This window comes from Hyla sarda, chromosome 6 (assembly GCF_029499605.1).
Source record: "Hyla sarda isolate aHylSar1 chromosome 6, aHylSar1.hap1, whole genome shotgun sequence".
NCBI classification, from domain to species: domain Eukaryota; kingdom Metazoa; phylum Chordata; class Amphibia; order Anura; family Hylidae; genus Hyla; species Hyla sarda.
The window spans coordinates 214,478,960-214,506,383 of NC_079194.1; the positions used below are offsets into that span (position 1 = coordinate 214,478,960).

A 27,424-nucleotide genomic window follows, 5' to 3' on the forward strand; every position below is an offset into this window, starting at 1 on the left:
TTAGTTCTTGATTTCAGATCTTTGGAGTTCTGTACATGACTACTGATCTATAGTGTCCTCTGTTCACGACCACTGATCTATAGTGTCCTCTGTTCACGACCACTGAGTCCTCTGTTCATGTCTGCTGATCTATAGTGTCCTCTGTTCTTGACCGCAGATCCATAGTGTCCCCTGTGCTGCTCACTGATCTGTGTCCTCTGAATGTAATCTGTTATATGTTCTATGTTCCTGTTACTGTTTATTAGTATGTGTTTTTAGGCCCCTGCACTTTAGCCCAGGGAGGGACCGGCGCCCAGTTGCCGATCTACCGGTTCTGGTGGATGGGCAAGTAGGCAGGGAGAGCGGTTTTAGGGTCAGTTTAGGGCTCACTCTCCCTGTCCCCTGGTCGGTCCCTGACAGTTTATTTGCCAGACAACGGGTAAAGGGTTAAATTGTAAAATTAAGATCTGCTCAAGCCAGACTCCAAAATTATCTTGCCCTTGCCTGCTTTTGTGTTGCAGTATGGTTTAGTTTTGTATTAGGGATAATATGTATCCTCTCTGACTGAAAAAGTGTGTTACCTATAGTGATCAGCAGAATTGCTGGTATAACTAAGAATCCTGTTATTTTTCTGCAGGAAAACCCTAGTGAAGAAGATGCTGCCATTGTAGACAAAATCTTATCCTCAAGGATTGTAAAGAAGGAGGTGAGAAATAATAAAATCTTCAGATGTTTAATTGTCTTCCTTTACCAAACACCTTCCTTTACAATATCATATGCCTTTTTTTTTTCCAGACTACATCTGGGATGTTTATTGAGGTGGAAGAATTTTACGTAAAGTACAAAAACTAGTAAGTAAACTGAGCAAATTTGTGTTCTTTATGTTGAATCTTTTTCTTGGTTTCAAGGATAACACTTTGGACGTACAGTACCTGACTTTGCAGTGCTTAGGATCTGAGAGGACAACGCATAAAACATGGATTCTGTCTTTGAATACTCTGTCCTGCACTGCCCCCTCAAACTCTTCTATGGGCTTAAAGGGGTATTCCTGCTTTATACAGCTTATCCCCTATCCTTTGGATAGGGGATAAATTATATAAAGCCGCAATACCCCTTTTACTCCGTCTGTTGGTTTTATCTGGAATATTCCTTTCCTTATTTACAAATCTGTAAATGGGTATATGGGCTGACATGGCTTGTTGGGGCTATTTTGATGTATTTATTAATTTATTTAGTCTTTGGACTTTACACTACATTGGTATCTGTACCACTCTCCCACCTCAGTCATTTGACTAATACCATCAATGCCTAACTGACCTTTACTTATAGACACATTGGGGGAGATTTATTGAAACTTGTGCTGAGGAAAAGTTGACCAGTTGCCCATAGCAACCAATCAGATCCCTTCTTTCATTTTTGAAAAGGCATCTGAAAAATAAAAGAAGCAATCTGATTGGTTGCTATGGGTAACTGGTCAACTTTTTCTCTGCACAAGTTTTGATATATCTCCCCCATTGACTTTTTAGTCTGGTGCAGGAGAGATTTGGGGACTTGCTCCTGCTCTGGACAGTTCCTGACATGGACAGAGGTGGCAGCAGAGAGCTCTGTGGTCACGCTGTAAAAAACAACACAACTTATTCTGGAGTATACAGCAGCTGATAAGTACTAGAAGGCTTAAAGGAGTTATATAGTATCAAATGGAGGCATGTCGACTACCGCACGAAGCGGTGGCCAACACGCCCCCTTCATGCATCTCTATGGGAGAGCCGGAGATACATTGATCAGATCTTTACGGTTCTCCCATAGAGATACATGGAGGGGGCTTGTCAGCCACACACTGTATTCATGCAGAGAGCTTGGGCGCTGGGCGGGAGATCCTTCCTGTGGCGAATGGTGATGTGTTTTTTTGATATTGGACTACCTCTTTAAGATTTTAAAATAGAATTAACAATTATGTATAACTTTATTGCACTGGTTGATGTTCAGGCATTGTTTTTAGTCCAGAGTATTCCTAATGTTGTTTCTTCTTCTACATTGTTGTATCACTGACCCTTGCTTGTTCTTCCCACTTTCAGTTCTTACCTGCACTGTGAATGGGCTACAGAACAGCAGCTACTGAAGGACAAAAGAATTCAGCAGAAGATAAAGCGTTTTAAGGTCAGACAGGCACAGAGGGCACACTTTTTTGCTGATGTAAGTAAGGAAAGTCTCCGTTGGTTTGATGTATTATATCAGATGTTGGTGACTGTTTTGGGAAATTCTTGTATTTATTATAAAATAACAATTCTTATAGCTCTGCAACTCCTTCTAGAAACATATAAACATGTTGACAACTCAGTTATTGTCTTCCCCTTGTCAATAGGTTGTTTCTTTACACGTTCTTAAAGAGGTACTCCGGTGCTCCAGCATTTTTTTCAGAACGCACAGAGCCAGGGGGGCTGTGATCGTGACATCATGGACATGCCCCCTCGTAACGTCACGCCACCCCCTCCATTCATGTCTATGGGAGGGGGCGTGTCAGTAGACACACCCCCTCCAATAGACATGAATGGAGGGGGCATGGCGTGACATGACGACCACTGCTGCAGGAACCGGGCGTTTGTTTAGAACGCCAGGTGCTACGGGAGATTGTGGGGGCCCCAGCAGCGGGATCCACGCAATCAGGCATCTTATACCCTATCCTTTGGATAGGGGATAAGATGTCTAGCAGCGGAGTACCCCTTTAATACTGTCAGTGCTATCACTTAATGATTATTTAATCATACATTTTAAGGAGTAATAGAAAATGTGCACAATGCAGTATGGGACTCTATAGCCCACAATTCCCCTCTAGACCCACCAATATACCTAACACCTCAGGGGTGTGGAAATTTAATAAAAAACTACCGTATATACTCGAGTATAAGCCGAGTTTTTCAGCACGATTTTTCGTGCTGAAAACACCCCCCTCGGCTTATACTCGAGTGAACTCTCCACCCGCAGTGGTCTTCAACCTGCGGACCTCCAGAGGTTTCAAAACTACAACTCCCAGCAAGCCCGGGCAGCCATCGGCTGTCCGGGCTTGCTGGGAGTTGTAGTTTTGAAACCTCCGGAGGTCCGCAGGTTGAAGACCACTGCGACCTTCGACATCATCCAGCCCCCTCTCACCCCCTTTAGTTCTGTACAGTACTCACCTCCGATCGGCGCTGGTCCGGTGCTGCAGGGCTGTACGAAGAGGAGGTGGTCCGGTGGGATAGTGGTTCCGGGCTGCTATCTTCACCGGGTAGGCCTCTTCTAAGCGCTTCGGGCCTGGCCTCAGAATAGTCACGTTGCCTTGACAACGACGCAGAGGTGCGTTCATTGCCAACGTACTTCTGCGTCATTGTCAAGGCAACGCCTCTATTCCGGGCCGGAAGCGCGGAGAAGAGGCGCCCCCGGTGAAGATAGCAGCCCGGAACCACTATCCCACCGGACCACCTCCTCTCCGGACAGCCCTGCAGGACCTGACCAGCGCCGAGCGGAGGTGAGTACTGTACAGAACTAAAGGGGGTGAGAGGGGGCTGGATGATGTCGAAGGCCGCAGTGGTCTTCAACCTGCGGACCTCCGGAGGTTTCAAAACTACAACTCCCAGCAAGCCCGGACAGCCGATGGCTGCCCGGGCTTGCTGGGAGTTGTAGTTTTGAAACCTCTGGAGGTCCGCAGGTTGAAGACCACTGAGGGCGGATGATGAGAAGAGGATGATGAAGGGGGGGGGTGTGGGATGATGACAAGAGGATGATGAAGGGGGGGTGGGATGATGAAGGAGGGTGTGTGGGATGATTACAAGGGGATGATGAAGGGGGTTGGGGATGATGACAAGGGGATGATGAAGGGGGGATGTGTGGGATGATGACAAGGGGATGATGAAGGGGGGATGTGTGGGATGATGACAAGGGGATGATGAAGGGGGGATGTGTGGGATGATGACAAGGGGATGATGAAGGGGGGATGTGTGGGATGATGACAGGTGATGATGATGAGGGTCTGGATGATGACAGGCGGTGATGATAATGAGGATGTTAATGACGGGTCTGGATGATGACGGGGGTCTGGATGATGACGGGGGGGATGATGTATTTCCCACCCTAGGCTTATACTCGAGTCAATAACTTTTCCTGGGATTTTGGGTTGAAATTAGGGGTCTCGGCTTATACTCGAGTATATACGGTACTTGTCCACGGGACTAAAACGGAGCAAAATCTACTTGTCCCTCATGACGATCCACTTGTCTGGACCAATTTTCGCTTTTACACTCTCATTTTTTCCTCCTTGCTCTATAATAGCCATAACTACCTACTATAATGATACCTTAAAATTTTTCAATAACATATTCTCCGAACCCAAAAAAATATATATATATATATATTCTGTGGTTTGGAATTTTTTTTTACATTTATGTCATTTATCATGTTTATGTGTGTCTTTTAAACTTTTATTAAAACTTGTTTTATTTTTTTACACTTAATTAGACTTTTAGGAGGAATCACTAGATTTCTCATACAGATCAATAGAGTTCTATTGAACTCCATTAATTTGTGTGCTCTGCGGTCAATTGATAGAGCCTAGACACAAGGGAACAGAGGTAAGCCCTCCGGCTACCTCTATAGTGGATCTCCCCCCCGCGATGACGCTGTGGGGGGGGGGGATGCGCGGGTGGCGATCCACAACACTAGCCCACCAGGGAGCATTCACATGTCCCTTTAGATGCCGCTGTCAGCTTTGACAGCGGTGATCTAAAGGTTTAATAGCCAGCCACGGCGATCGCCGAATGCTGGCTATTAGCGGCGGTCCCCGGTTACTGAGAACAGCCGGGGGCTGCAGAGTATGGAGCGGGCAGGAGTCGGAGCCCGCTCCATACAGACTGCGGAGCGCCGCCGCGCTTGTCAGGTCCGGCCCTGCTTGCCCGAAGGAAGGAAAAATTCACCTGCCCAGCGCCCAGAGCTGCATGTCCCGGGTGTCGGGCAATAGGAATTCCACATCCCTGCACCTGAAATAAATAAACAGAGACATAAATTGGATAAAATATGGATGCGGTCATTTTATTAGGAAGTTACCAAATAACTGTTAATCAATAGCTTTAGTCTGTAAATCTATTAGACTAATAAATAAATATAAATACATAAATAACTTTATTTATGCTAAGAATAGGTGTTCCAGAATTGTTATTAGGGTGCGTTCACACGTCTGTCCCTGTTTTTTTCCCCTTTTAGGTTCCATTGTTGCTGCTTGTAAAGGGATGCTTGATTTTTTCACAGTCCTTTCACTTCCGTTTGCACCTGTCTGCGCTAATTTTTATTTAAGACGGTGCATGCAGTATTTTTTTCTCCTGTCAAGAAAACAGGAAAAAAACATTGTAGTCTATGGAAAATGGATGAGCCTTTAAAGCCGTTAATGTCATCCGTTTGCATCCTTTTTTTTCAATCAGTTTTTTGATCCGTTTTTACTTCTGAGCATGCTCAGAACAAAAAAATATTTTTTTTTTGTTTATTAACTGAACAATAACGGATCCAAATGGACACAAACGGATAACATCCTTTTTCATTTTTGACACAAGAGGAACATGACAGGTCTAGACGGCCGTGTGAATGCAGCCTTACATGGGAATACAAGTATGTACTAAAATATAGATGCTGCTAGTTGCTGGCAGGTCCTCTTTAAGTATGTGTCATTTATATAGTTTCAACATATTCTGCGGTACTGTACACTGGGAGTAACTGAATCAAAGAGCTTGGTTATATTGGTGATCAGTAAGCTGCACAGGTCTACTCAATTGCCCAGATTTGCAATCTGTTTGTAATCAAAGCTCCCTGGTATTGCCCATAACAACCAATCACAGCTCAGTTTTCATATCTTAACAAGCTTTTATAAAATGGAAGCTGAGCTGTGATTGGTCGTTATGGCAATTTCGGTTTCAGGCAGATTGATAAATCTGGGGTAATGTCACTTATTGAGGTCCTGCGCACCTGCATCTCATACACCAGGAAAGATTTTTGTCAAATGACAGCAAGCAGATATCTGGAAAATAATTGGGAATTAATTCAAAATGTTTTTAGACAATTTGTTCACCTTTCTTTATAGAAAGAATTAATGAATTGTATTACTCTGAAATCTCGCACAACTCAAAGGCAGCCTAACAGCTGTCTTTTTGTATGTACAATGCTCACAATAAAAAATGTTATTCTCTTTTCTCCTCATATGTAGATGGAAGAAGAAATGTTTAATCCAGACTATGTGGAAGTGGATCGTGTGTTAGAAGTTTCCTTCTGTGAAGATAATGATACTGGGGAGGTAAAACTAAAGATATTTTTTTGCATTTGGATTGGAAGAGAGATTTTATGTATTAAATGAACTGAGCATTGATTTAATTCTGTTTTTATTTTATTTTTATTTTTTGCCTTTTCAGCCTGTTATTTATTATTTAGTGAAGTGGTGCTCACTGCCATATGAAGATAGTACATGGGAACTGAAGGAAGATGTTGACCAGGCAAAAATAGAGGAGTTTGAGCATCTGCAGGCTGTAAGACCTGACAATAGAAGAGTGGTAAGTTCTCTTAGCCATTTGCAACATAAGGTTTGTTGTTGAATAATCCTTAAAGGCATTCTTCAGTGAAAGAGGCAAGGTGTGTATGTGTCAAAAAGTATAATAAAGCAACTTACTAATATAATGTTAATAGCCATACTGCACAGAACTCTCCATATCATCTTAGCTCTCTCCCCTTCAGATCTCTGCCCCACCCTCCCCTGCTGTCTGCTCAGGTAGAGACCAGTAAGGTGAAGGGAAAGCTTATATTACTGCTCATTTAATTTTAAGGCAGAATTAAGTCTTTCTCAGTCACAGTAGTTTCACTGCTGTCTTATCTGAGAAACACTTCTTGCTGCCTCAAAATCTAATATACATTAAAGGAGTACTCCGGAGCGCTGGTACTTAAAAAAAAAAGTTTACCTCATCTGATAGCTCTTTCAAAGACCTTTCCAACGATACCTCATTTGTCAAATTTGGCCCAGCCATTCTCTTGTAATTGCCACCTGTAGCAGTAAGCAGCCATGTCATAAAGACTACATTTCCCATGACTCCCTGCGCCAGCTTCCTGTTAGCTGCTGCTCTCTCCCCCCCCCCTCCCCCAGGAAATTATAATACATTATAATAAAGTGACGCCCACAGCTCCTTCCCTTGTGATTATCTCCTCCCATCCTCCCTCTCCCAGCTCATCAGCCCTCTCCATGTGCCCACAAGCCCACTGATCCATGTGCCCACTAGCCCACTGATCCACCCATCCATGTACCCACTAGCCCACTGATCCATATGCCCACTAGCGCAGTGTTTCCCAACCAGGGTGCCTCCAGCTGTTGCGAAACTACAACTCCCAGCATGCCCGGACAGCCGAAGGCTGTCCGGGCATGCTGGGAGTTGTAGTTTCGCAACAGCTGGAGGTACCCTGGTTGGGAAACACTGCACTAGCGGTGTCACAAGAATGCCGCAGCACTACGCAAACAGTGTAGGGCTAACGCTAGGCTCCTATCGCTGCCTACGTTAGCCCTACGCTATTTGCGTAGTGCTGCGGCATTCTTGTGACACCGGTAGTGCAGTGTTTCCCAACCAGGGTGCCTCCAGCTGTTGTGAAACTACAACTCCCAGCATGCCCGGACAGCCGAATTACTGCGCATGCGGAGAATAAATTAACTTTGGGGGAGTAGCCGACTCCGGGCTGGGAGTCCGGCACAGTCCGCAGTGACTCATGGGAGCGATGAGCCCCTGGCGAAGATGGCGCCGGATCGGGAAGAAGACACGGTCGAGCGTCATCAAAGGACCCAGCTTCTGGCCAGATGGAAAAGCGAGGAGAAGTCCGGGAAGAAGCCGACATGGACAACGTGAGTACATTACAATGTGATATAACTTTTATTAATGCTTCATTTCCCCCATAAACAGGTTGCGTCGGAGTACTCCTTTAATATGAGCTCCCCTCTTTACATAAATGGTCTTGTCCTCAGTAGACAGGGGGAGCAGGGACATTGCAGACTGCTTTCAAAGAGTGTGATGGGAAGTCACAGCTACAAGCCAAACCGCTCAGCTGATATGGAGAGACGTGTGCAGTATGGTTAATAAGATTAAATTAGCATGATTCTTTGTTAGGCTGGGTTCACACCACTTTTTCTTAAATACGGTTCCCCTATACGGTTTGGAGGAGGGGGGCGGGGCTTAATCGCGGCGCCCGCACTCAGCCGTATTCGGGAACCGTATTTAATGCAAGTCTATGAGCTGACCGGAGTGAACCGCAGCCTCAGGTCGGCTTCGTTTTCGGCCGTATGCGGTTTCACGACCGCAGGCAAAAACGTGGTCGACCACGTTTTTGCCTGCGGTCGGGAAACCGCATACGGCCGAAAACGAAGCCGACCGGAGGCTGCGGTTCACTCCGGTCGGCTCATAGACTTGCATTAAATACGGTTCCCGAATACGGCTGAGTGCGGGCGCCGCGATTAAGCCCCGCCCCCCCTCCTCCAAACCGTATACGGGAACTGTATTTAAGAAAACGTGGTGTGAACCCAGCCTTACATAGGTTGTTTTTTTTCACTAGACAACCACTTTAAGCTTTACTTTTGTGGAGGTCTATTAGACAGAACATTTCATAGCATGCAGGCAAACTCAGTGCCAGGGAAACAGTGGTGGGGTGGGTCATCAAGCTCTGCAGTCCCAAACATTTAAAAGGCTTCTGACAGAGTTCACTTTTGCTGTTTGTCTTACCAGGAACGGCCACCCCCTAACAATTGGAAGAAAATTAATCAGTCAAGAGAATATAAGACTGGTAATCAGCTCCGAGAATATCAATTGGAAGGACTCAACTGGCTGCTTTTCAATTGGTATAACAGGTGAGTTAAAGCTTTTTTTTCTGATACGATGCGCTTGACATTCTCCAGCATGTAAGCAAATGAAAGCAGAAGTCGGATTAGTTGCTGTAAACCTATTGTAAATATAGGCATGTGTAGAAGAATAAATCGGAGCACTCACCCGGTAGAAGCTTGCAAAATCTTCAGGCTTTATTCAGCGTTGGAGCAGGTTACAAAAGCAGCGCGGGAGAGAGGATTGGCGTGGGGGGTTGGGCAAACGGACTGTGTTCGCGCGAGATCGCGCTTCGTCAGGCCACTAGTGTGCTTCCGTGTGCTAGGTGTTATATAACACCTGAAGCCCGTTACCATGGTGAGGGGTGTAAACAAACCAAACAAAGGAAAAACAAGGTAACAAGGCATAAGGTAAATTAAAAGCAACTCTAAAACATACATGTGAATCAGATGTAACTGGGATAGGTGCGATAGCAATAAATATATATATAACAAGCTTTTCTACATTTACAGAACAACTTCCGACCTGTCATTTAACCCGATCGGGCCCGTGGCATGTAATTTAGCTATCCACCTTGCTTCCCTAATAAGAAGCTCGCGGTGTCTATTACCTCCCCTTCTGGGCTGATTAACTCTTTCAAGGGCTGCAAAACGCAGTGCTTTCGGATTGCCAGTGTGAACAGTCCTTACATGGTCAATTAATCTCGTGGCTCCTATACCACTAGTTATAGATTTAACATGTTCGCGAATGCGGTGGTATAGGGGGCGAATAGTTTTGCCTATATAGAATATACCACGAAATTGGATCGGCATGTAAGGAATTGTTTGATATTAATCGTTTCACCTCCCAATTTTATCTCTTTTGATTTGCTGTTTAAAGGACAAAATGGACAATTACCACAAAAATAATTTCCTACTGGGATGGATGCAGATAACCCCTTTTTTTATTGGTTTTTATCCTTAAATAATCATGTATTGTTTTATTTCTTTTGTAAGTGATTATGGGTTTGCTTTTGGTGGAATCTTTTAATACGTTGTCATGTTGAAGTATGTACCAGTTTTGGTATATTGCTCGTCTAACGGCTGAATTCATAGGGGTATTATTAAATGCAAATATGAATCGGTCATGATTTTGTTTTTTATTTTTCATTTTGACTTTTGGTTTGAGCAGGTCAACACGAGAGACCAACTCAGCTCTCTGTTTGGCTTCCTCAAGAATATGTTGAGGATACCCCCTCATTCTCAGTCTTCCACATAAATCCTCCACTTGTTTTTGGTAAATATTATAGTCATTATTGATACGTTTTAATCTAATTATTTGACTATAAGGTATACTATCTCTAGTTTGGGGAGCATGTTTACTGTATTGGCTTGGTTAAGGTATTTGACAAAACATTGGAATTCATTCTGATCACCGCTCCATATTACAAACACGTCATCAACGAATCTCCAAATCGCTTTGACGTGTGCGATATAGGGGTTGTCAGGGGAAAAGATATAATTACTTTCAAATATGGCAAGGAATATATTAGCGAAACTGCATGTTGCCTATTGTAAATATAGTTACACTCTGTGCCTTGTTACAGACGGTCCCTCTACTCCACCATGACTTGGGTGCAACTGAAAGGGGTACACACTACTACACAGCTCGGTCTCATACTTACTCCTTGACTCAGGCTACAAACTAAACAGGAGATGTACCCCAATCAGTCCATACAACCAAGAATACCAGTGCTGCCACAATGTTTCCAATATAAGTCCCATCACCACACGCAAGTACTCATTAAAGGGGTACTCTGCCCCAAGACATCTTATCCCATATGCTGGGGGTCCGACTGCTGGGACCCCCTTTGATCTCCGGGCCGACGCTGCAGCGTTCATGAACACGGAAGCTTCGAGCTTCCTTGTTCGTGATGTCACGCCACGCCCCCTCCATTCGTGTCTATGGGAGGGGGAGTGATGGCTAGTACATAGCCGTCACGCCTCCCCCCATAGACATGAATAGAGGGGCTTGACGGCTGTGTTCGCCCATCATCCGGCACAGAGCAGAGTTCACTCCATGCACCAGATGACTGGAGTGACGCAGCAGAGATCATGGGGGGGGGGTCCCAGTGGCGGACCCCCACAATCATACATCTTATTCCCTATCGTATGGATAGAGAATAAGATGTCTATAAGCGGAGTACCCCTTTAAATAGGTAACATGAGTCTTAGCTTATATTCTACAGAAATATTTTAGGCTTCTTTAGCATAACAAGGCAAAACTATTACATTTTTAGGCTGTATCCTTGAAGTGTTAAAATTGATCTCTGGCATTTGGATGTTTCTGTGTGCAAATGACCCTAAACTCCTGGCTAGTTGTGCCTAGGATTGGTTGTTGCTTTAAGGGAATGTTCACATATTTACATAAATCATGGGGTTTTACTATAAGAACACCCACTCACATTGGCCTCCCCACACTGACCTCAGCTCATAGAAGCCACGGTGCAGTGCTCAAAACTGGCAAGGTTTTTACCCATAAACACATGGGTACCATATACACATACATGGCTGATTTGGAGGTTTAATAGGTGATGCAAGCCTCAGATACTGTGGATTTTGTGTCTTTATTCTCTGGATGATGAGGAAAGGGCTTTTGTGATGTCTTGAAGGCTAGTAGAATTGTTTAGGCACAAAGGCTAATAGGCAATGTTTATGTAGAAAATTACATTTAAATCTAGCTTTTATTGCATGTATATATATATATAAAAAAAATCTTATATTTATATTAAATCAAATTTTGAAAATCTTGCAGTTTATAAACTGTCCACTATTTTGGCCGAGATTCCAGTTTTTTTTGCTTTCCCAGTATGGTGTATAGACTGAGGCAGGGTCTGCAAAGGACAAAGCTAATGGCAGCTGTATTTACTGCCTATACACAGACACGACTCTGTATGCTTCTCCCCTGCCACTCCCTGTATTGTATCCTTTCCTGAAGATTTTATTAGTCTACAAATTTTTCTCAGACCATTAAGGCATTGCACCACTGCAGTCGCATTGCTTTTCCATGCCAGGTTTTCCATATGGTGTTTTACAGACACCCAGCAACCCTCACCAATATCTTATCATCCACAGTGAAGGGTTATACAAATATGATGTGTTAAAATAATTTGAAGCTTACTTGACCTGTCTTGCTCTAGCTTTAATATTTCCTGGCTTTAAAAGATTACTCCGCCCCTAGACATCTTATCCCCTATCCAAAGGATAGGGGATAAGATGTCTGATCGCGGGGGTCCCTCCACTGGGAACCCCCACGATCTCCCTGCTGCACTTGGCATTTGCTTAGAGTGTTGGGTGCATTGGCGGAGGCTCGTGACGTCATTGCCACGCCCCCCAAGTCTATGGGAGGGGGCATGGCCGTGACATCACAAGCAGGGCGTGACCATGACGTCACGAGCCTCCACCCCGCAATGCAGTGATCCGGCACGGAGCGAAGTTCGCTCCATGCACCAGATGTCTGGGGTGCTGCAGCCGAGATGGGGACCCCCGCGATCAGACATCTTATCAATATTGAGGATTTGATTGCACAAAGTGCATGTGTTGTAGGACTCCTATTAAAATCCACAGTATCAAAATTCTACATATTTTATTGCAGGAGTCAAGAGATCAAAAAATAGGAGATACTCAAAACACATCTGTGTTTCCTCTAACCCTTGTATAACATTTTTTTTGAGTCCAAATGTGTAACTTCTATAGGCTTATTTTCTAACAGTTACTGTATGGTTTTTATTTTAGTTTTTTTTACTTCATAGGCGGAACTGTATTTTGGCAGATGAAATGGGCCTAGGCAAAACTATTCAGAGCATCACTTTTCTACATGAGATATACCTGTCAGGGATCCATGGCCCATTCCTCATTATTGCTCCTCTCTCCACCATCACCAACTGGGAGCGTGAATTTAGAACCTGGACAGATCTCAATGTGGTTGTGTACCATGGCAGCATGATCAGCCGGCAGATGATCCAGCAGTATGAGATGTATTTTCGGGATTCTCAGGTATGGTTTTTCTAAAATATATATATATATATATATATATATATATATATATATATATATATAGTGGAAATGACCAGTTTTAAAGTAAATTTTTAATGTGAATAATTTTTATTTGCTATAAACTAATTTACTGTTAAGTCTGAAGTTGAAAATTTTGTCTAATTGGAGATTTTCCTAGTCTTAAAGGGGTACTCCGGCGCTAAGACATCTTATCCCCTATCCAAAGGATAGGGGATAAGATGCCTGATCGCGGGGATCCTGCCGCTGGGGACCCCCATGATCTTGCACCCCGTTAGAATCAGTCCCCGGAGCGTGTTCGCTCCGGGTCTGATTACTGGCGATTACTGGGACGGAGCGTTGTGACGTCACGGCTCAGCCCTGTGTGATGTCACACTGTCACGCCCCCTCTCATAGGCTTGCATTGAGGGGGTGGAGCATGACATCACACTGGGGCGGAGCCGTGACATCACAACGCTCCGTCCCCGTGATCACCAGTAATGGGTGCTGCGTGCAAGATTACAGGGGTCCCCAGCGGTGGGACCCCCGCGATCAGGCATCTTATCCCCTATCCTTTGGATAGGGGATAAGATGTCTTAGCGCCGGAGTACCCCTTTAATGATGGAAAATATGGATTCTATTAAAGACAGGAGGCGAGTATTTTGCATATCTCTCTTTTACTGCTCAATAATGCTAACAAATAGCAGCAAAATAATTGACAATAAAGATATTTAGAAAAAAATGTACATATGCAAATGAGAACAACAGGTAACCAATCAACTGATGATACAGGTGATATACGGAACAGACAAACTGACTACTCCCTCTTGATGCAACAAAACCAACAGTAAAGTAATAGAACAACACATTCCTAATAGGAAATAAAAGTCCTCAGAAAGATTGTAGTTGAGGATGATGATGTAGAAACAGCATACAACTTGAAGGTAGATATTTTCTCGCCGAGAAGAAGAGTAGAAATGTAGATGAGTCCTTTAAATAGGAGAATTCTTGCATGTAAAACATTTGAGAAAATTAATAAAATCCAATAGGAAACACAGGAACAAGAATCTTTAGTAGAACACCAGTCCAGATAGGTCTTAGGCTGAAAAAGAAGAAAAATGTTAATAGTAAGGGATGGGTTAGGGAGTGAAAATGCTCATCTCCTGTCTTTAATAAAATCCATATTTTCCATCATTAAGACTAGGAAAATCTCCAATTTTATCACAAGACAGGAGGCTCGCATTTTACATGTTTAAAGATGTAATCTATAACATAACAATATACAGTGATCCCCCGACCTACGATGACCCCGACATATGGTAATTTCAACATGCGATGGCCTCTCAGAGGCCATCTCATGTTGAAGGCAGCATCAACATACAATGCTTTTGTATGTCGTGGGCCATCTCATAAATGGCTATCCGGCAGCGCTGACTGCTTCAGCTGCCGCCGAATAGCCGTTTACGGTGCTCCGGTGATGGTCTCCTACCTGTCATCGGGGCTTTGGAGCTCCTCTTCGGGATCCCCTCCATCGCTGGCGCTCTCCTTCGTCGCCATCACGTCGCGCGCACGCCGTCCCGTCATCCAATAGGAGCGGCGTGCGTGCGTGCGTAGTGACGTGATGGCGGGCAGCAGAGAGCGAGGATCCCGGGGAAGCAGAGACATCCGGAGCGTCGGGGACACCACGGGGACGCGGCGACAGCGATGGAGGGTGACATCCAAGGCAGCGGTGACGGGTCCGGAGCAGCGGGGACAGGTGAGTACAACTTCCTATTCTTTTCATTGCACGGATCCCTCAACATACGATGGTTTCAACAAACGATGGTTCATTTGGAACGGATTACCATCGTATGTTGAGGGACCACTGTATCTAAAATAATTATAACATAACAACTATATAACTATCAGCAAACAGGTGAAAGTCCAGCTCTCTCCCAAGCACGTAGTACGCGGACTGACGTGGGCAACGCCTGTAGCACGGTAATGTGAATGAAGAAGATGTCCAGCGCAGGTAGATCAAACAAATTATCTATTAAATCTTGCTTCAGCACATGGAAAACATACAGAGGGACGCGTTTCGGCCCGAACGTAGAGCCTTAGTCATACCAAATGACTATGACTAAGGCTCTACGTTCGGGCCGAAATGCGTCACTCTGTATGTTTTCCATGTGCTGAAACAAGATTTAATAAAGAATTTGTTTGATCTACCTGCGCTGGACATCTTCTTCATTAACTATATAACTACCATGGAAACTTGAGGACTGCAATAAAAGGTCTTAAATGTGCATTCGGAAGACCAATCTGCAGCTTTCGTAATGTCAGAAAGAGAACCTCCTTCTTGACAAATCTTGGTTGACATAAACTCCTCTGGTGGAGTGAGCTCCAAACAAAGATACATCAATGCCGGCTAAAGATATAGTTTGCCTAACCCATCTGGCTAGAGTAGCAGAGGATGTCTGAAGGAATGGCTCACAAGAAGAAATCAGAAGTTGAGGAAAGGAAGGATTTCTGAGAGATTGAGTCCGACGTTTGTAAGATTTTAAACATTGGATGACACAAAGTTTTTCTTGAGGAAAAGAAGGGTAGAAGACAAAAAGAATATTAGTTTTTGTTCGTCTACATATGGTAAATTGAACTCCATTTCATTAATATTTTCTGGATATATCCAGTGCTTTCACATCAGAGATTCCTTTTAAAGAAATGATAGGAATTTTAGAGAAAGATTATCATTGTCTTCCCAGGTAAGGAACAGATTGAGAACCGCATTAGCGTCCCAAGTGGAATTATATTTGGGCAAAGGAGGACATCTGAATCTGATGCCCTTCATAAGTTTGCAGACTAAGGGATGTTTACCTATCAGCAGAGAAAGGATTGGTACATGGTAGAAAGAGATAGCCGAACGATAAACCTTAATCGTTCTATAGGCTTTGCCAGAGTCAAAAGAAATGGATAAGAAATTTAGAATGTGAGTTAAAGGTGCATGCTCGGGATCCAGAGACTGTTGTAAGCACCAATCAGACCAAAGCTTCCAAGCTGATTGGTAAGCCGATCTATTACCTGGAGCCCAGGCGTCTGAGTGAGAGGATATCTCTAGTTGTCCGTGAAAGTTCCGTATCTGATCTGGGTGTCCCGAGATGTCCCACTAGTGTAAGAAGATTGGACACAATAAGTGGATGAGGATCCCCTGAGGGGTTCAACAGAATTGAAGGATGCGATGGAAGAATGTGAGAGAAGTCCCTAATCATACCTAAAATTTGAGGAAACCATAGTTGTGTCGTCAACAACTTTAGCTAGAAAGGGGAAAAGCATAAAGTCATTCTGGAGGCCAAAATTGGATCAAACGTAAAAACGTGTCAGTTGGCGATTCAAGGGGGACGCAAAAAGATCTAGATGGAAGGGACCCCAAAGACAATTAAAAACCACAAAGAGAAAAAGAAACACAGCCACACATCCACAATTTGTATTTTGATCTTATTGCTCCTCAGCATAAATTTAAAAAACTAACAGGTTGTTAGTATACATTTTTATCAAAAAAGTACAAGCCCACTTGCCACGTCAAGGCTACCTATTTAGAGTGGGTCCCTAACCTAACACTGGCGTAGTGTCGGGCGGCAACCACGCCCCCTCGACACCATGCCCACAAGGGGAATGACCCAGTGGCCAGGCAGCCCCACTGCTGCCCGACCAAGCCCCTGGCTCCGGGCCACTCCACCCCACAGAAAAAGCATCACGGTAACAATGATCGCCGCAGAGCACCACACCAATGTGAAGACCTACCTTGTGCTCCCTGTCAGGGGGCTGGGAGAATGTTAGGAGGAAACCCATATGCAGTCTCCTGCTGGTTAAAAATGCCTGGGCCGAATGGGTGGAGCAGAATGCTGGTTATGAAAGAGGGGAGAGACTACAATTGTAAAACACAAAGGGAAAAAGGAACAAAGCCGCACATCCACAATTTGTATTTTGATCTGATTGCTTCTCAGCATAAATTCAAAAACTAACAGGTTGTGAGTATACATTTTGATCAAATGGCATCCTCTGGCAAGAGTACTTGGTAGGTGTTCACACTGGTGTGGTGCGTAGGTCATTGTTACTGTGGTGCTTTGTCTGTGGGGTGGAGTGGCCCAGAACGAGGGGCTTGGTTGGGCAGTAGTGGGGCTGCCTTGCCACTGTGTCGCTCCCCTTGTCGGCCTGGTGTCGCGGTGGCAGTGGCCGCCGCCCAGCACTACACCAGTGTTAGTTTAGGGACCCACTCTTAATAGGTGGCCTTGACGTGTTAAATGGGCTTGTACTTTTTGATCAAAATATATGCTAACAACCTGTTAGTTTTTTAATTTATGTTGATAAGCAAATAGCTAAAAATACAAATTGTGGATGTGCGGATATGTTTCTGTTTCTCTATTTTTGTTTTACCAAAGACAATTGAGATGATGAAAAATTTTGAGATCCAGTCTCCAATCGCTGTAATCCACCAAAAAACAAGATTACCAATCTGCAACAGAGTTGAAAAGTCCTGGAAGATGTTCCACTTTCAGGGTGATATCTCTGTCGAGACAGAAATGGAAAAAATATTTCACGATATTGGCTAGAATTTCCGATTTGGTACCTCCTAAGCGATTGACATACTGCCCTTCGCGAAACTCCTGAGGGCAAACAAACAGTTCAAACAGTTTATATGAAGGAGAAACTCTTCTACGGACCACTTCCCTCCTGTGGAAACAGTGCCGCATCGAGCACCCCAACCCGGTCGACTGGCGTCGGATTTTATCACTAGATCTGGATATACATTGAAGATAGCTTTCCCGTTCCAAGATTGATCGTGATGTAACCACCAAATATGCCAGACCATCTCTCAGATGTTGTGCTTTGACTCATTGTAAAGCTCTGCAGTGAAGTGGGGCTGGAAAAATGACCTGAATTGATGCTGATAAGATAGTAAGCCCACTATGCCAGCAATAAAACGAAGAGATACCTTGTGTTTGTTTAGAACAGACCAAATCTCTTTTCTGATAGTTCTCAATTTCCTGGAAGGAAGACTCAAGGTTGCAGAATGAGTGTTGACTATAAATCCTAGAAAGTCTACCTCCTGTGAGGGGGGTCAGAATGGATTTCTCTGTGTTGATGAGAAAACCAAAATTGGTTAGTAAAGATTAATCTGTGAGAGAGTCTGGGCCATGATGAGGATGTCGTTTAGATGAATTATAAGACGGACACCTCGAGCTCTCAATACAGCTACAACTGGTTTGAGAAGCTTTGTGAAGCACACTGGTGCTAATGATATGCCGAAGGGCAGGCTGGAAAACTGCCATTTTTGACCTTCCCAAATAAATTGAAGGTAAGGTTGAGATTGTTGGTGCATAGGCACTATGAGGTAAGGCGTCTTTGAGACCTATCTTGTTTAACCAATCGCCATGTAATAATAGATCTCTTAACAGGTGTATACCCTACATCTTGAAATGCTGGTAAAGCACAAAGTTGTTGAGGGTCTTTAGATTCATAACAGGTCTGAAACCTCTGTCTCTCTTTTTTACTAGAAACAGGTTGAACGAGGAAGGACCTTTATTATTGGAACATAGTTCCTGAATTTCTAGGTTCACCAGATTCTGATCTGCATTGGAAAAATGTATTGGATGAGGAGGTTGAGTTTGTACACGAGGGAATACAAAATCTATTTAATATCCTATGACTGTATTTAGAGCCCATACATCTGATGTGATCATATTCCATACATGGATAAAATGAGCTATTCTCCCTCCTAAAGGAATCTGAGGAGAAAAAATTTGAAGCCCACTTACCTGTAGTGGATCTAGATTTAGAGTATCCACGATGACCTCTGGCATGCCACGGTCTTCCTCTTGAAGGAAAAAAATGGGGTGGCTTGGTATGGATTTGATGCGGTCTGGAATCTATCCGGGCGGGAAGGGACTCGGAACTGAGGTTGTCCTTCATAGGGTTGGCGGCTGGGAAACTGGCCCCTTCGTTTCCCAGCACTGGCAAAAACTTTAGGTTGAAAGACTTTTCGTAATGATGACTGTGCTTTGTCGAGGGATGAGAACAGTACCACATACTTGTTTATTTTGTTAATAGAAGTACCAAAAAAAATCCGTCTGTAGGGGGGTAGGGTCAGAAGTTGCTAAATAAATTAGCTGGGGGTCCAGTTTCATAAGCACAGATCTCTTCCTCTCTGTGCAGATAGAGGAATTAACATTGCCGAACATGCATATAGCACATTGGGCCCAGCCTTTCAATATGTTGACGTCAACTGGTTCTCCTGAAGAGATGGCCTCCTCTGACAGGTCGAGGATTTTTGTTAGTGGCCACAGAAGGTCTAGGAGCCTATCTTGAATTATCTTGGAACATCGGTCAACCCCTTTTTTGGGGTTTTTGCCCGACTTGTTGAGGTACTTAACTAAATTGGTGTCCAGTTCAGGAGTAACCGCCATTTTTGGGGTAAGAGTAGGGTGTGGGCATTCAGAACAAAGCTTGTTCCTTGTTGCCCTATCCATGGGTTTTTTGGTCCATAGATTAATAAACTTTGCATTTTGTGGGTGTGGGACCCACTCACCCGATCTAGGATGTTTAAGCCCTTAACGACTCCGGACGTAAATGTACGTCCTGGTGAGCTGGTACTTAACGCACCAGGATGTACATTTACGTCCTATACGTAATCGCGAGCATTGGAGCGATGCTCGGGTCATGCGCGGCAGGACCCGGCTGCTGATAGCAGCCAGGGAACCGCCGGTAATGGCGGAGATCCGCGATCGCGCGGATGTCCGCCATTAACCCCTCAGATGCCGTGATCAATACAGATCCCCGCATCTGCAGCATCGCGGTCACTAAAATGGATGATCGGATTGCCAGCAGTGCAGCGCTCCCACAGACGGAAGTCCCCTCACCTGCCTCTGCTGCCTTCCACAGGTCTTCTGCTCTGGTCTGCGATCGAGCAGACCAGAGCAGAAGATGACCAATAATACTGATCAGTGTTATGTCCTATGCATAGCACTGAACAGTATTAGCAATCAAATGATTGCTATAAATAGTCCCCTATGGGGACTATTAAAGTGTATAAATAAAAGTAAAAAAAAAGTTTTAAAAAATTAGAAAAAAAACCTCCCCCAATAAAAACGTAAATTGTCCCATTTTCCCTATTTCACCCCCAAAAAGTGTAAATATTTTATATACATATTTGGTATTGCTGCATGCGTAAAAATCCCAACTATTAAAATAAAATGTTAAGGATAGCGTAGGGTGAACGTAAAAAAAAAAGTCCAAAATAGCTGCTTTGTTATAACATTTTATTCCCAAAAAAAATTAATAAAAAAAGTATAAAAAGTATTAAAAGTTTTATATAAGCAAATATGGTATTAATAAAAAGTACAGATCACGGCGAAAAAATGAGCCCTCATACCGCCGTTTATACGGAAAAATGAAAAAGTTATAGGTCTTCAAAATAGGGGGATTTTAACCCCTTAAGGACCCATGACGTACGCGTACGTCATGAGTCCCTGTCCTGCGATATAACGCGGGGTCACACGGCGACCCTGCATCATATTGCGGTGTGCCCGGCGTCATAGTGAAGCCGGGACCCGCCGCTAATAGCGCGCGGCACAGATCGTGGTGCCGCACTATTAACCCTTTAGCCGCGCGCTCAAAGCTGAGCCGCGCGGCTAAAAACGAAAGTGAAAGTGCCCGGCTAGCTCAGGGAGCTGTTCAGGATCACGGCGGGGTAATTGCGGCATCCCGAACAGCTGCAGCACAGGAGGAGTTCTTCTCCTGCGCTGTCCGATCGCCGAATGAATGCTTCAAGCCTGAGATCCAGGCTTGAGCAATCAATCGCCGAAAACACTGATTGATCCATTCCTATGGAGATGCATCAATCAGTGTTAAAGATCAGTTAATGCAATGTTATAGCCCCCTATAGGAGCTATAATATTGCATAAGAAAAGTGTAAAAAAATCATTAACCCATTGAATTATCCCTTCCCCTAATAAAAGTTTGAATCACTCGGCATTTCCAAGAATTAAAAAAAAAAAACAGTGTAAATAAAAATAAACATATGTGGTATCGCCGCATGCAGAAATGTCCGAATTATAAGAATATACCGCATTTTAAACTGCACGTTCAATGGCGTACGCGCAAAAAAATAGCAAAGTCCAAAATAGCGCATTTTTGATCACTTTTTATACCACAAAAAAGTGATCAAAAAGTCTGGTCAGAACAAAAATGGTACCGCTAAAAACTTCAGATCACGGCGCAAAAAATGAGCCCTCATAGCGCCCTGAACACAGAAAAATAAAAAAGTTATAGGGGTCAGAAGATGACCATTTTAAACGTATACATTTTCCTGCATGTATTCATGATTTTTTTCTGAAGTGATACAAAATCCAAGTAGGGTATCATTTTAACTGTATGGACCTACAGAATAAAGATAAGGTGTCATTTTTGACGAAAAATGTACTGCGTAAAAACGGAAGCCCCCAAAACTTACAAAATAGTGTTTTTCCGTCAATTTTGTCGCACATTGATTTTTTTCCCGTTTCACCGTAGATTTTTGTGTAAAATGACTAATCATTAGTCATTACAAAGTAGAATTAGTGATGCAAAAAATAAGCCATGATATAGAATTTTAGGTGAAAATTTTTAAAAGTTATGATTTTTTTAAATTAAGGAGGAAAAATTGGAAATGAAAAAGTGGAAAAGCCCAGGTCCTTAAGGGGTTAAACATACTCATTTGGTTAAAAAGATTGCGATTTTTTTTAAGCACAACAGTAATAGAAAAGTTAGTTATCATGGGTATCATTTTAATCGTATTGACCCAAAGAATAAAAACATGTAATTTTTACCATAAGTTGTATGACGTGAAAACTAAACCTTCCAAAATTTGCTAAATTACGGTTTTCTTTAGAATTTCCACACACAAATACTATTTTTTTTGATTGTGCCACATATTTTATGGTAAAGTGAGTAATGGCATTACAACGGAAAACTGGCCGCGCAAAAAACAAGCCCTCATACTAGTCTGTGGATGAAAATATAAAAGAGTTATGAAATTTTGAAGGCGAGGAGGAAAAAATGAAAATGTAAATAAAAAATCCTTAAAGGGGTTATCCAGGAAAAAACTTTTTTATATATATAACAACTAGCTCCAGAAAGTTAAACAGATTTTTAAATTACTTCTATTAAAAAATCTTAATCCTTTCAGCACTTATGGGCTTCTGAAGTTAAGGTTGTTCTTTTCTGTCTAAGTCCTCTCTGATGACACCTGTCTCGGGAAACGCCCAGTTTAGAAGCAAATCCCCATAGCAAACCTCTTCTAAACTGGGCGTTTCCCGAGACAGGTGTCATCAGAGAGCACTTAGACAGAAAAGAACAACCTTAACTTCAGAAGCTCATAAGTACTGAAAGGATTAAGATTTTTTAATAGAAGTAATTTACAAATCTGTTTAACTTTCTGGAGCCAGATATATATAAAAAAGTTTTTCCTGGAATACCCCTTTAAGGCCCAAATGGGCTGAGTCCTTAAGGGGTTAATCAGATCCGGGTTAAAGAAAGGTATCCCGCACTATCCAACACAATAGATTTAGGGTCATCAAAACCCAATAACTCATCTCCCTCTTCGGAGATATCTTTGTAATCTGAATCGTCCTCTTTGTCAGAAAAAATAATATCCTCATCAGAGGACGATTGGTCGATGAACAATTGAGAGGAAACATATGAATCAGGCTTTTTTTCTAGCAGAAGCCTTAGAAGCTTTAGAAACCTGTATTTCAACTATCTCCTCACGGGTAGAGGGTATGGGGTGCTGTGTAGCATCAGGGTATGGGGTGCTGTGTAGCAGCCGGTAGCCAAAATTGCCTTTTTTGGGAGGCTTTCCATAGGTGTTTCCAATCTCCTGCCAATTTAGAACTGGTCTGACGGCGTGGAAGGACCTGCTTTAGGAGAATGTGGAGGTCCTGGATGGGACATTTGCAACCATGGCAACAGATTTGGCAACCAAGTCTGGAATGGACAACATGGCAGAGCGCACAGCGGATTGGACCGATTTGGACACGGACTGGTCCACCATGGCCTGTATCATATTTTCATCCAAATATTGAAACCTTTGGGGTTCAGTAGTTTTTTCAGCCTCCTCATTAGCCATATTGAATAGGAAAAAAATAATAATAATTGGCAGAGGGGTAATGTAAATAATGTATATACTGTAAATAGTTCCACAAAAATTCAATTTATGAAATATAATTATTAGTAAGATAAAAATAAAATAAAAATAAAAATATGTGTATATATATATATATATATATATAGTATTGTAGAGAGAAAAATATTTTTAAGGTAATAGAAAGGTGTCCAATGTAGAAAGACTGAACTCCCAAATAAGGGAAAAAATTATACACATGGCGGGCAGAAGACAGATGGCAGGCAGAAGAGACTACGCAACAGAGCTGTAGGAGTCCCGAAAGCGGTGGAGAGGAGAAGGACTGTCGAATATACAATGAAGAGTGTATGTGTACAAAATAATAGGAACGGAAAATGCAAAGAATAATAGAGGAATATGGGGGGAAAATACTAAACTCGTATATATGGGATATACGGAGGAATAACTAAGCAACCAACAGAATAAAATAAGCAAAGAATGATATTACAGTGCTGTCAATAATGAAAAAAACTGTGAAAACTGTGAAATATATATAAGGAATATAACCAATGTATATAATACAGAGAATACTTATCTTCAGGATGAGCAGCAAGAAAGAGGAAGTAGTCAGTTTGTCTGTTCCTTATATCACCTGTATCGTCAGTTGATTGGTTACCTGTTATTCTCATTTGCATATGTAAAATTTTGTCAATTATTTTGCTGCTATTTGTTAACATTATTGAGCAGTAAAATACATATGCAAAATGCGAGCCTCCTGTCTTGTGATGAAATCAGGAATATAAAATAGAATTTTGATTCTATGAATCTGAATTAAGATTTCAATTAGCGATAACAGCAGTGGTGGGTTTCTCAGCTCGGATAGTAGATGGGAGGAGGGAAACCCTCGAAGACCCCTTACATAGAATGAAAGGAGGGGGGGGAGCAGATACAAGCAATCAGTATGAGACAAATATATAGGCTTTGTACATGTATAGAGAGAAAATAGAGCAGCTACATTGTAAATGATGTACAAGCAAAAGTAGAAAACAATTAAATAAAAGCCTATAGCAAAAATGTTTTTCGCACCATAACGAAGCAAAATAAACAAATGCATTTCAAAGGTACCCATAGCCTTTAAGACTTGTACAGCACTTTTTCTAGCCACCCTTGGTGCAGAAACTTGCAACAAAGCGTGAGAGAAGCTGTATTTCAGAACTCTACTAAGAGATGGCTAGGAGCGCTGCTATGCAAGGAAAAAAAGTAGGAGTCAGCTCTAAACTGGAAATGCTTCTATATTGAGAATTTGTTGTGGTGGCTCCATCTACTAGTGAGGGCACGTCCTAGCTGTATTGGAGGTGGTTAGAGATTATATAAATGGAATAATGAAGGCAATATTACATTGGCAGGGTCGTATTATCCGAGGGGCGTACAAGTTTCATGCCATCATCACCACGTTTGAGATGATTTTGGGAGGCTGCCCAGAGCTCAATGCCATTGAATGGAGATGTGTTATCATTGATGAAGCCCACAGGCTAAAGAACAAGAACTGCAAACTGCTGGAGGGATTGAAACTCATGAACCTGGTAGGCACAGTGTCTTGAATGCAGGTGAAGCTGTTATTTCACATGAATTATATGAAACCTTGGTCTAGTCTATTACATGGTTACATAACCTACAATACTCCAGGGAAAACATCCAGAGCATCTTATACTGTATATCTCTATATATATCTGCTCTATATTTTGTCCTGCTGTCCCATCGGGATTTACTGCAACCATTACAAGCTCACAGTGCTGTATTATGTGACGTTTTGGTTAGGCTCTGGTCACAGTTAGTTTTTGCCCACCCCTTTGTCTTCCCCCACTCTTCTCCGCTTGTTTTTCTCTTCTTTTCTACCCTTTAAGTTCACTTCTACCTGCTGCTACTCTGTCTTTCTTTTTCCTATCTTTATTCCCTCTTTCTCACCCAAGTTTTTGCCTTAAAGGGCCTTAAACATTTTTATTTATTTTTTTCAAATAAAGGAGATGTCTGGTGCTCACTTTTCTTATTTTATCCGTTCCGGGCTGAAAAATAAAAGAAAATTTTTTTCTCTTACCTGCCTAGGCTCCCCCGATGCTTCAGTACAGGTGTTCGGTCCCCGGGCTGTATTCTTCTTACTTCCTGTTAGCCCGGTACGTCACACAGAGCTTTAGCCTATCACCGGCCGCAGCGATGTCCCGCCTCGGCCGGTGATAAGCTGAAGCTCAGTGTGACGTGCCGGGCTAACAGGAAGTAAGAAGAATACAGCCCGGGGACCAAACGCCTGTACCGGAGCTCCGGGGAGCGTAGGCAAGCAAGAGAAAGCTTATTTTCTTTTTTTTTTGCAGCCCGGAACGGATACAATAAGAAAAGTGAGCACCGAACATCTCCTTTAACTAGTTCCAGAAAGTTAAACAGATTTGTAAATTACTTCTATTAAAAAATCTTAATCCTTCCAGTACTTATCAGCTGCTGTATACTACAGAGGAAGATGAATAGTTATTTTCTGTCTGACCAAAGTGCTCTCTGCTTACACCGCTGTCCATGGAAGGAACTGTCCAGAGTTGGAGCAAATCCCCATAGCAAACCTCTCCTGCTCTGGACAGGTTCCTGACATGGACAGAGGTGACAGCAGAGAGCACTGTGGTAATACTGAAAAGAACTAATCAATTTCCTGTGGAGCATACATCAGCTGATAAGTACTGGAAGGATTAAGATTGTTTTAATAGAAGTAATTTACAAATCTGTTAAACTTTCTGGCACCAGTGGATTTGAAAAAAATTGTTTTCCACTGGAGTACCCCTTTAATATACATTAAATATATGTCACCTATCTTTGGATATTAATGTTGTTAGTTACCTCTTGACCAGTTACATGCTATGGCCTTTTGACCACAATAGGTCCAGACACAAGGGCTCCTTTTAATCAGGAACCTGTTACAGATCTGTTCCTAAGCCTGTAGGGGGAGATTTATCATTCCTTTTAGAGCATTTTTTTTGTCTGTTTGGCGCATTTTAGGCGCAAGCAGCATATTTAGCGACTTTTATGCCTCTTTTGATATAGACAGTTTCACTCTTTTTGCCTACCCGTAGAACTATTAATTTTTGACCATGCAGTGGTCACATATTTATAATTTATTTATTTTGTGCGCAAAGGTACTCTTTAAGGCGCAAAGCTACTCCACCAGTAGGCGTGAGAATAATTTCTGCCTTCCACAATTCAACCTTTAACCCCTTGTGGACGACAGCATCCCACTCCCCTTCTATAACACAAGCTCAGGTGCTGAGTGTGGGTCATAGCTGGGTGGTCCTGGCGGCTATCTGCCACCAGGACCCATCTCTAATGCCAGACATCACCATGACAGTGATGCCCGGCTTTAACCCCTTAGACACCGCAATCAAATTTGATTTAGCGTCTAAGATGCAAGTAGAAATGTCCTGGCAGCTCTGTGAAAGTAAAAACACGAAAACCTGCCAAATTCAGGACCCGGGAAAGTGTCTACTTCCCTCCCTCACAAGTGTCTAGAAAAAGTGTATGTGGTAGAGCTTTTCCCAACACAACAGAGCTGCGTAAAATTCATCATCCTGCTGCACCTTCTTGATAAATAAGATGCACGCTAGTCAAACCCACCACCCAAATCAACGTGGGAAAATAGCTCTACCATAGACATTCTTTGATAAATCTGGGCCTAAGTTTTTTCTTTGTCTACTTTTGTATGTCAAGAATGGTATTGTATCTATTCCTCTCTTATAAAACAATATGTTAAAATAATGTTAAATACAAGAATTGATTTAAAAAGGATAATTGACAGATCGGTTAAAAAAAACTTATCTGGATGGATCATGACATATAATGATGGATCTGACACATTGGAAATGGATTAAGTGGAAGAGCCATGATAATATTGTGATAGGTTAATATGAGCACTGACTAGAACAGGCATCTGCTGTGTCCTGTGATCCTTACAGTGTCTTCATAGAAATGCAATAGCATTTTATACTATGTTGTAAATCTACAGTTTCTCTTAGATTGTCCTCTTGGAGGCTCTATATGGCCATTGACTGTCAAAGTCCTATACATACATATTCTTTTATGGTGGGAATAGTCTTTCACAGGGGGATAGTATGTGTTGAGCTCATAGTGTCCGTATTAGACGTTTGGTGCAAAGCTGCAATCTCCGCTAACCGTTTTGACAGAAAACAATAGAAACCCCAATGAAACAGAGACCATTTCTAATGTAAACAGAGCCTATGCCCTGTTCTGATTCTCTACTTGGCTTTGTTAAATTGACAAGTTGTCTGTGCCCACATGTGCACTAAATATAGTCCCCGTATTTACACCTCTCATTATGTGGCACATGGGATACTGACATTTTCCCTTACTAGCACAAGTTTGGCAGATCATCATAA

General features: G+C 42.8%; 1 protein-coding gene across 9 annotated transcripts in view; it reads left to right on the top strand.

Annotated features, from left to right (window-relative positions):
• Positions 1-27,424, top strand: part of CHD9 (chromodomain helicase DNA binding protein 9) — a 248,025-nt gene that overhangs the window by 149,852 nt on the left and 70,749 nt on the right. For all 9 annotated transcript variants that reach the window (XM_056526373.1, XM_056526372.1, XM_056526375.1 and 6 more), the window contains 8 exons: positions 617-685; positions 775-830; positions 2,055-2,172; positions 6,200-6,286; positions 6,402-6,539; positions 8,742-8,863; positions 12,625-12,868; positions 24,404-24,580. In XM_056526373.1, the coding sequence (XP_056382348.1) occupies positions 617-685; positions 775-830; positions 2,055-2,172; positions 6,200-6,286; positions 6,402-6,539; positions 8,742-8,863; positions 12,625-12,868; positions 24,404-24,580 (1,011 nt within the window). The remainder of the gene's footprint in view (positions 1-616; positions 686-774; positions 831-2,054; positions 2,173-6,199; positions 6,287-6,401; positions 6,540-8,741; positions 8,864-12,624; positions 12,869-24,403; positions 24,581-27,424) is intronic.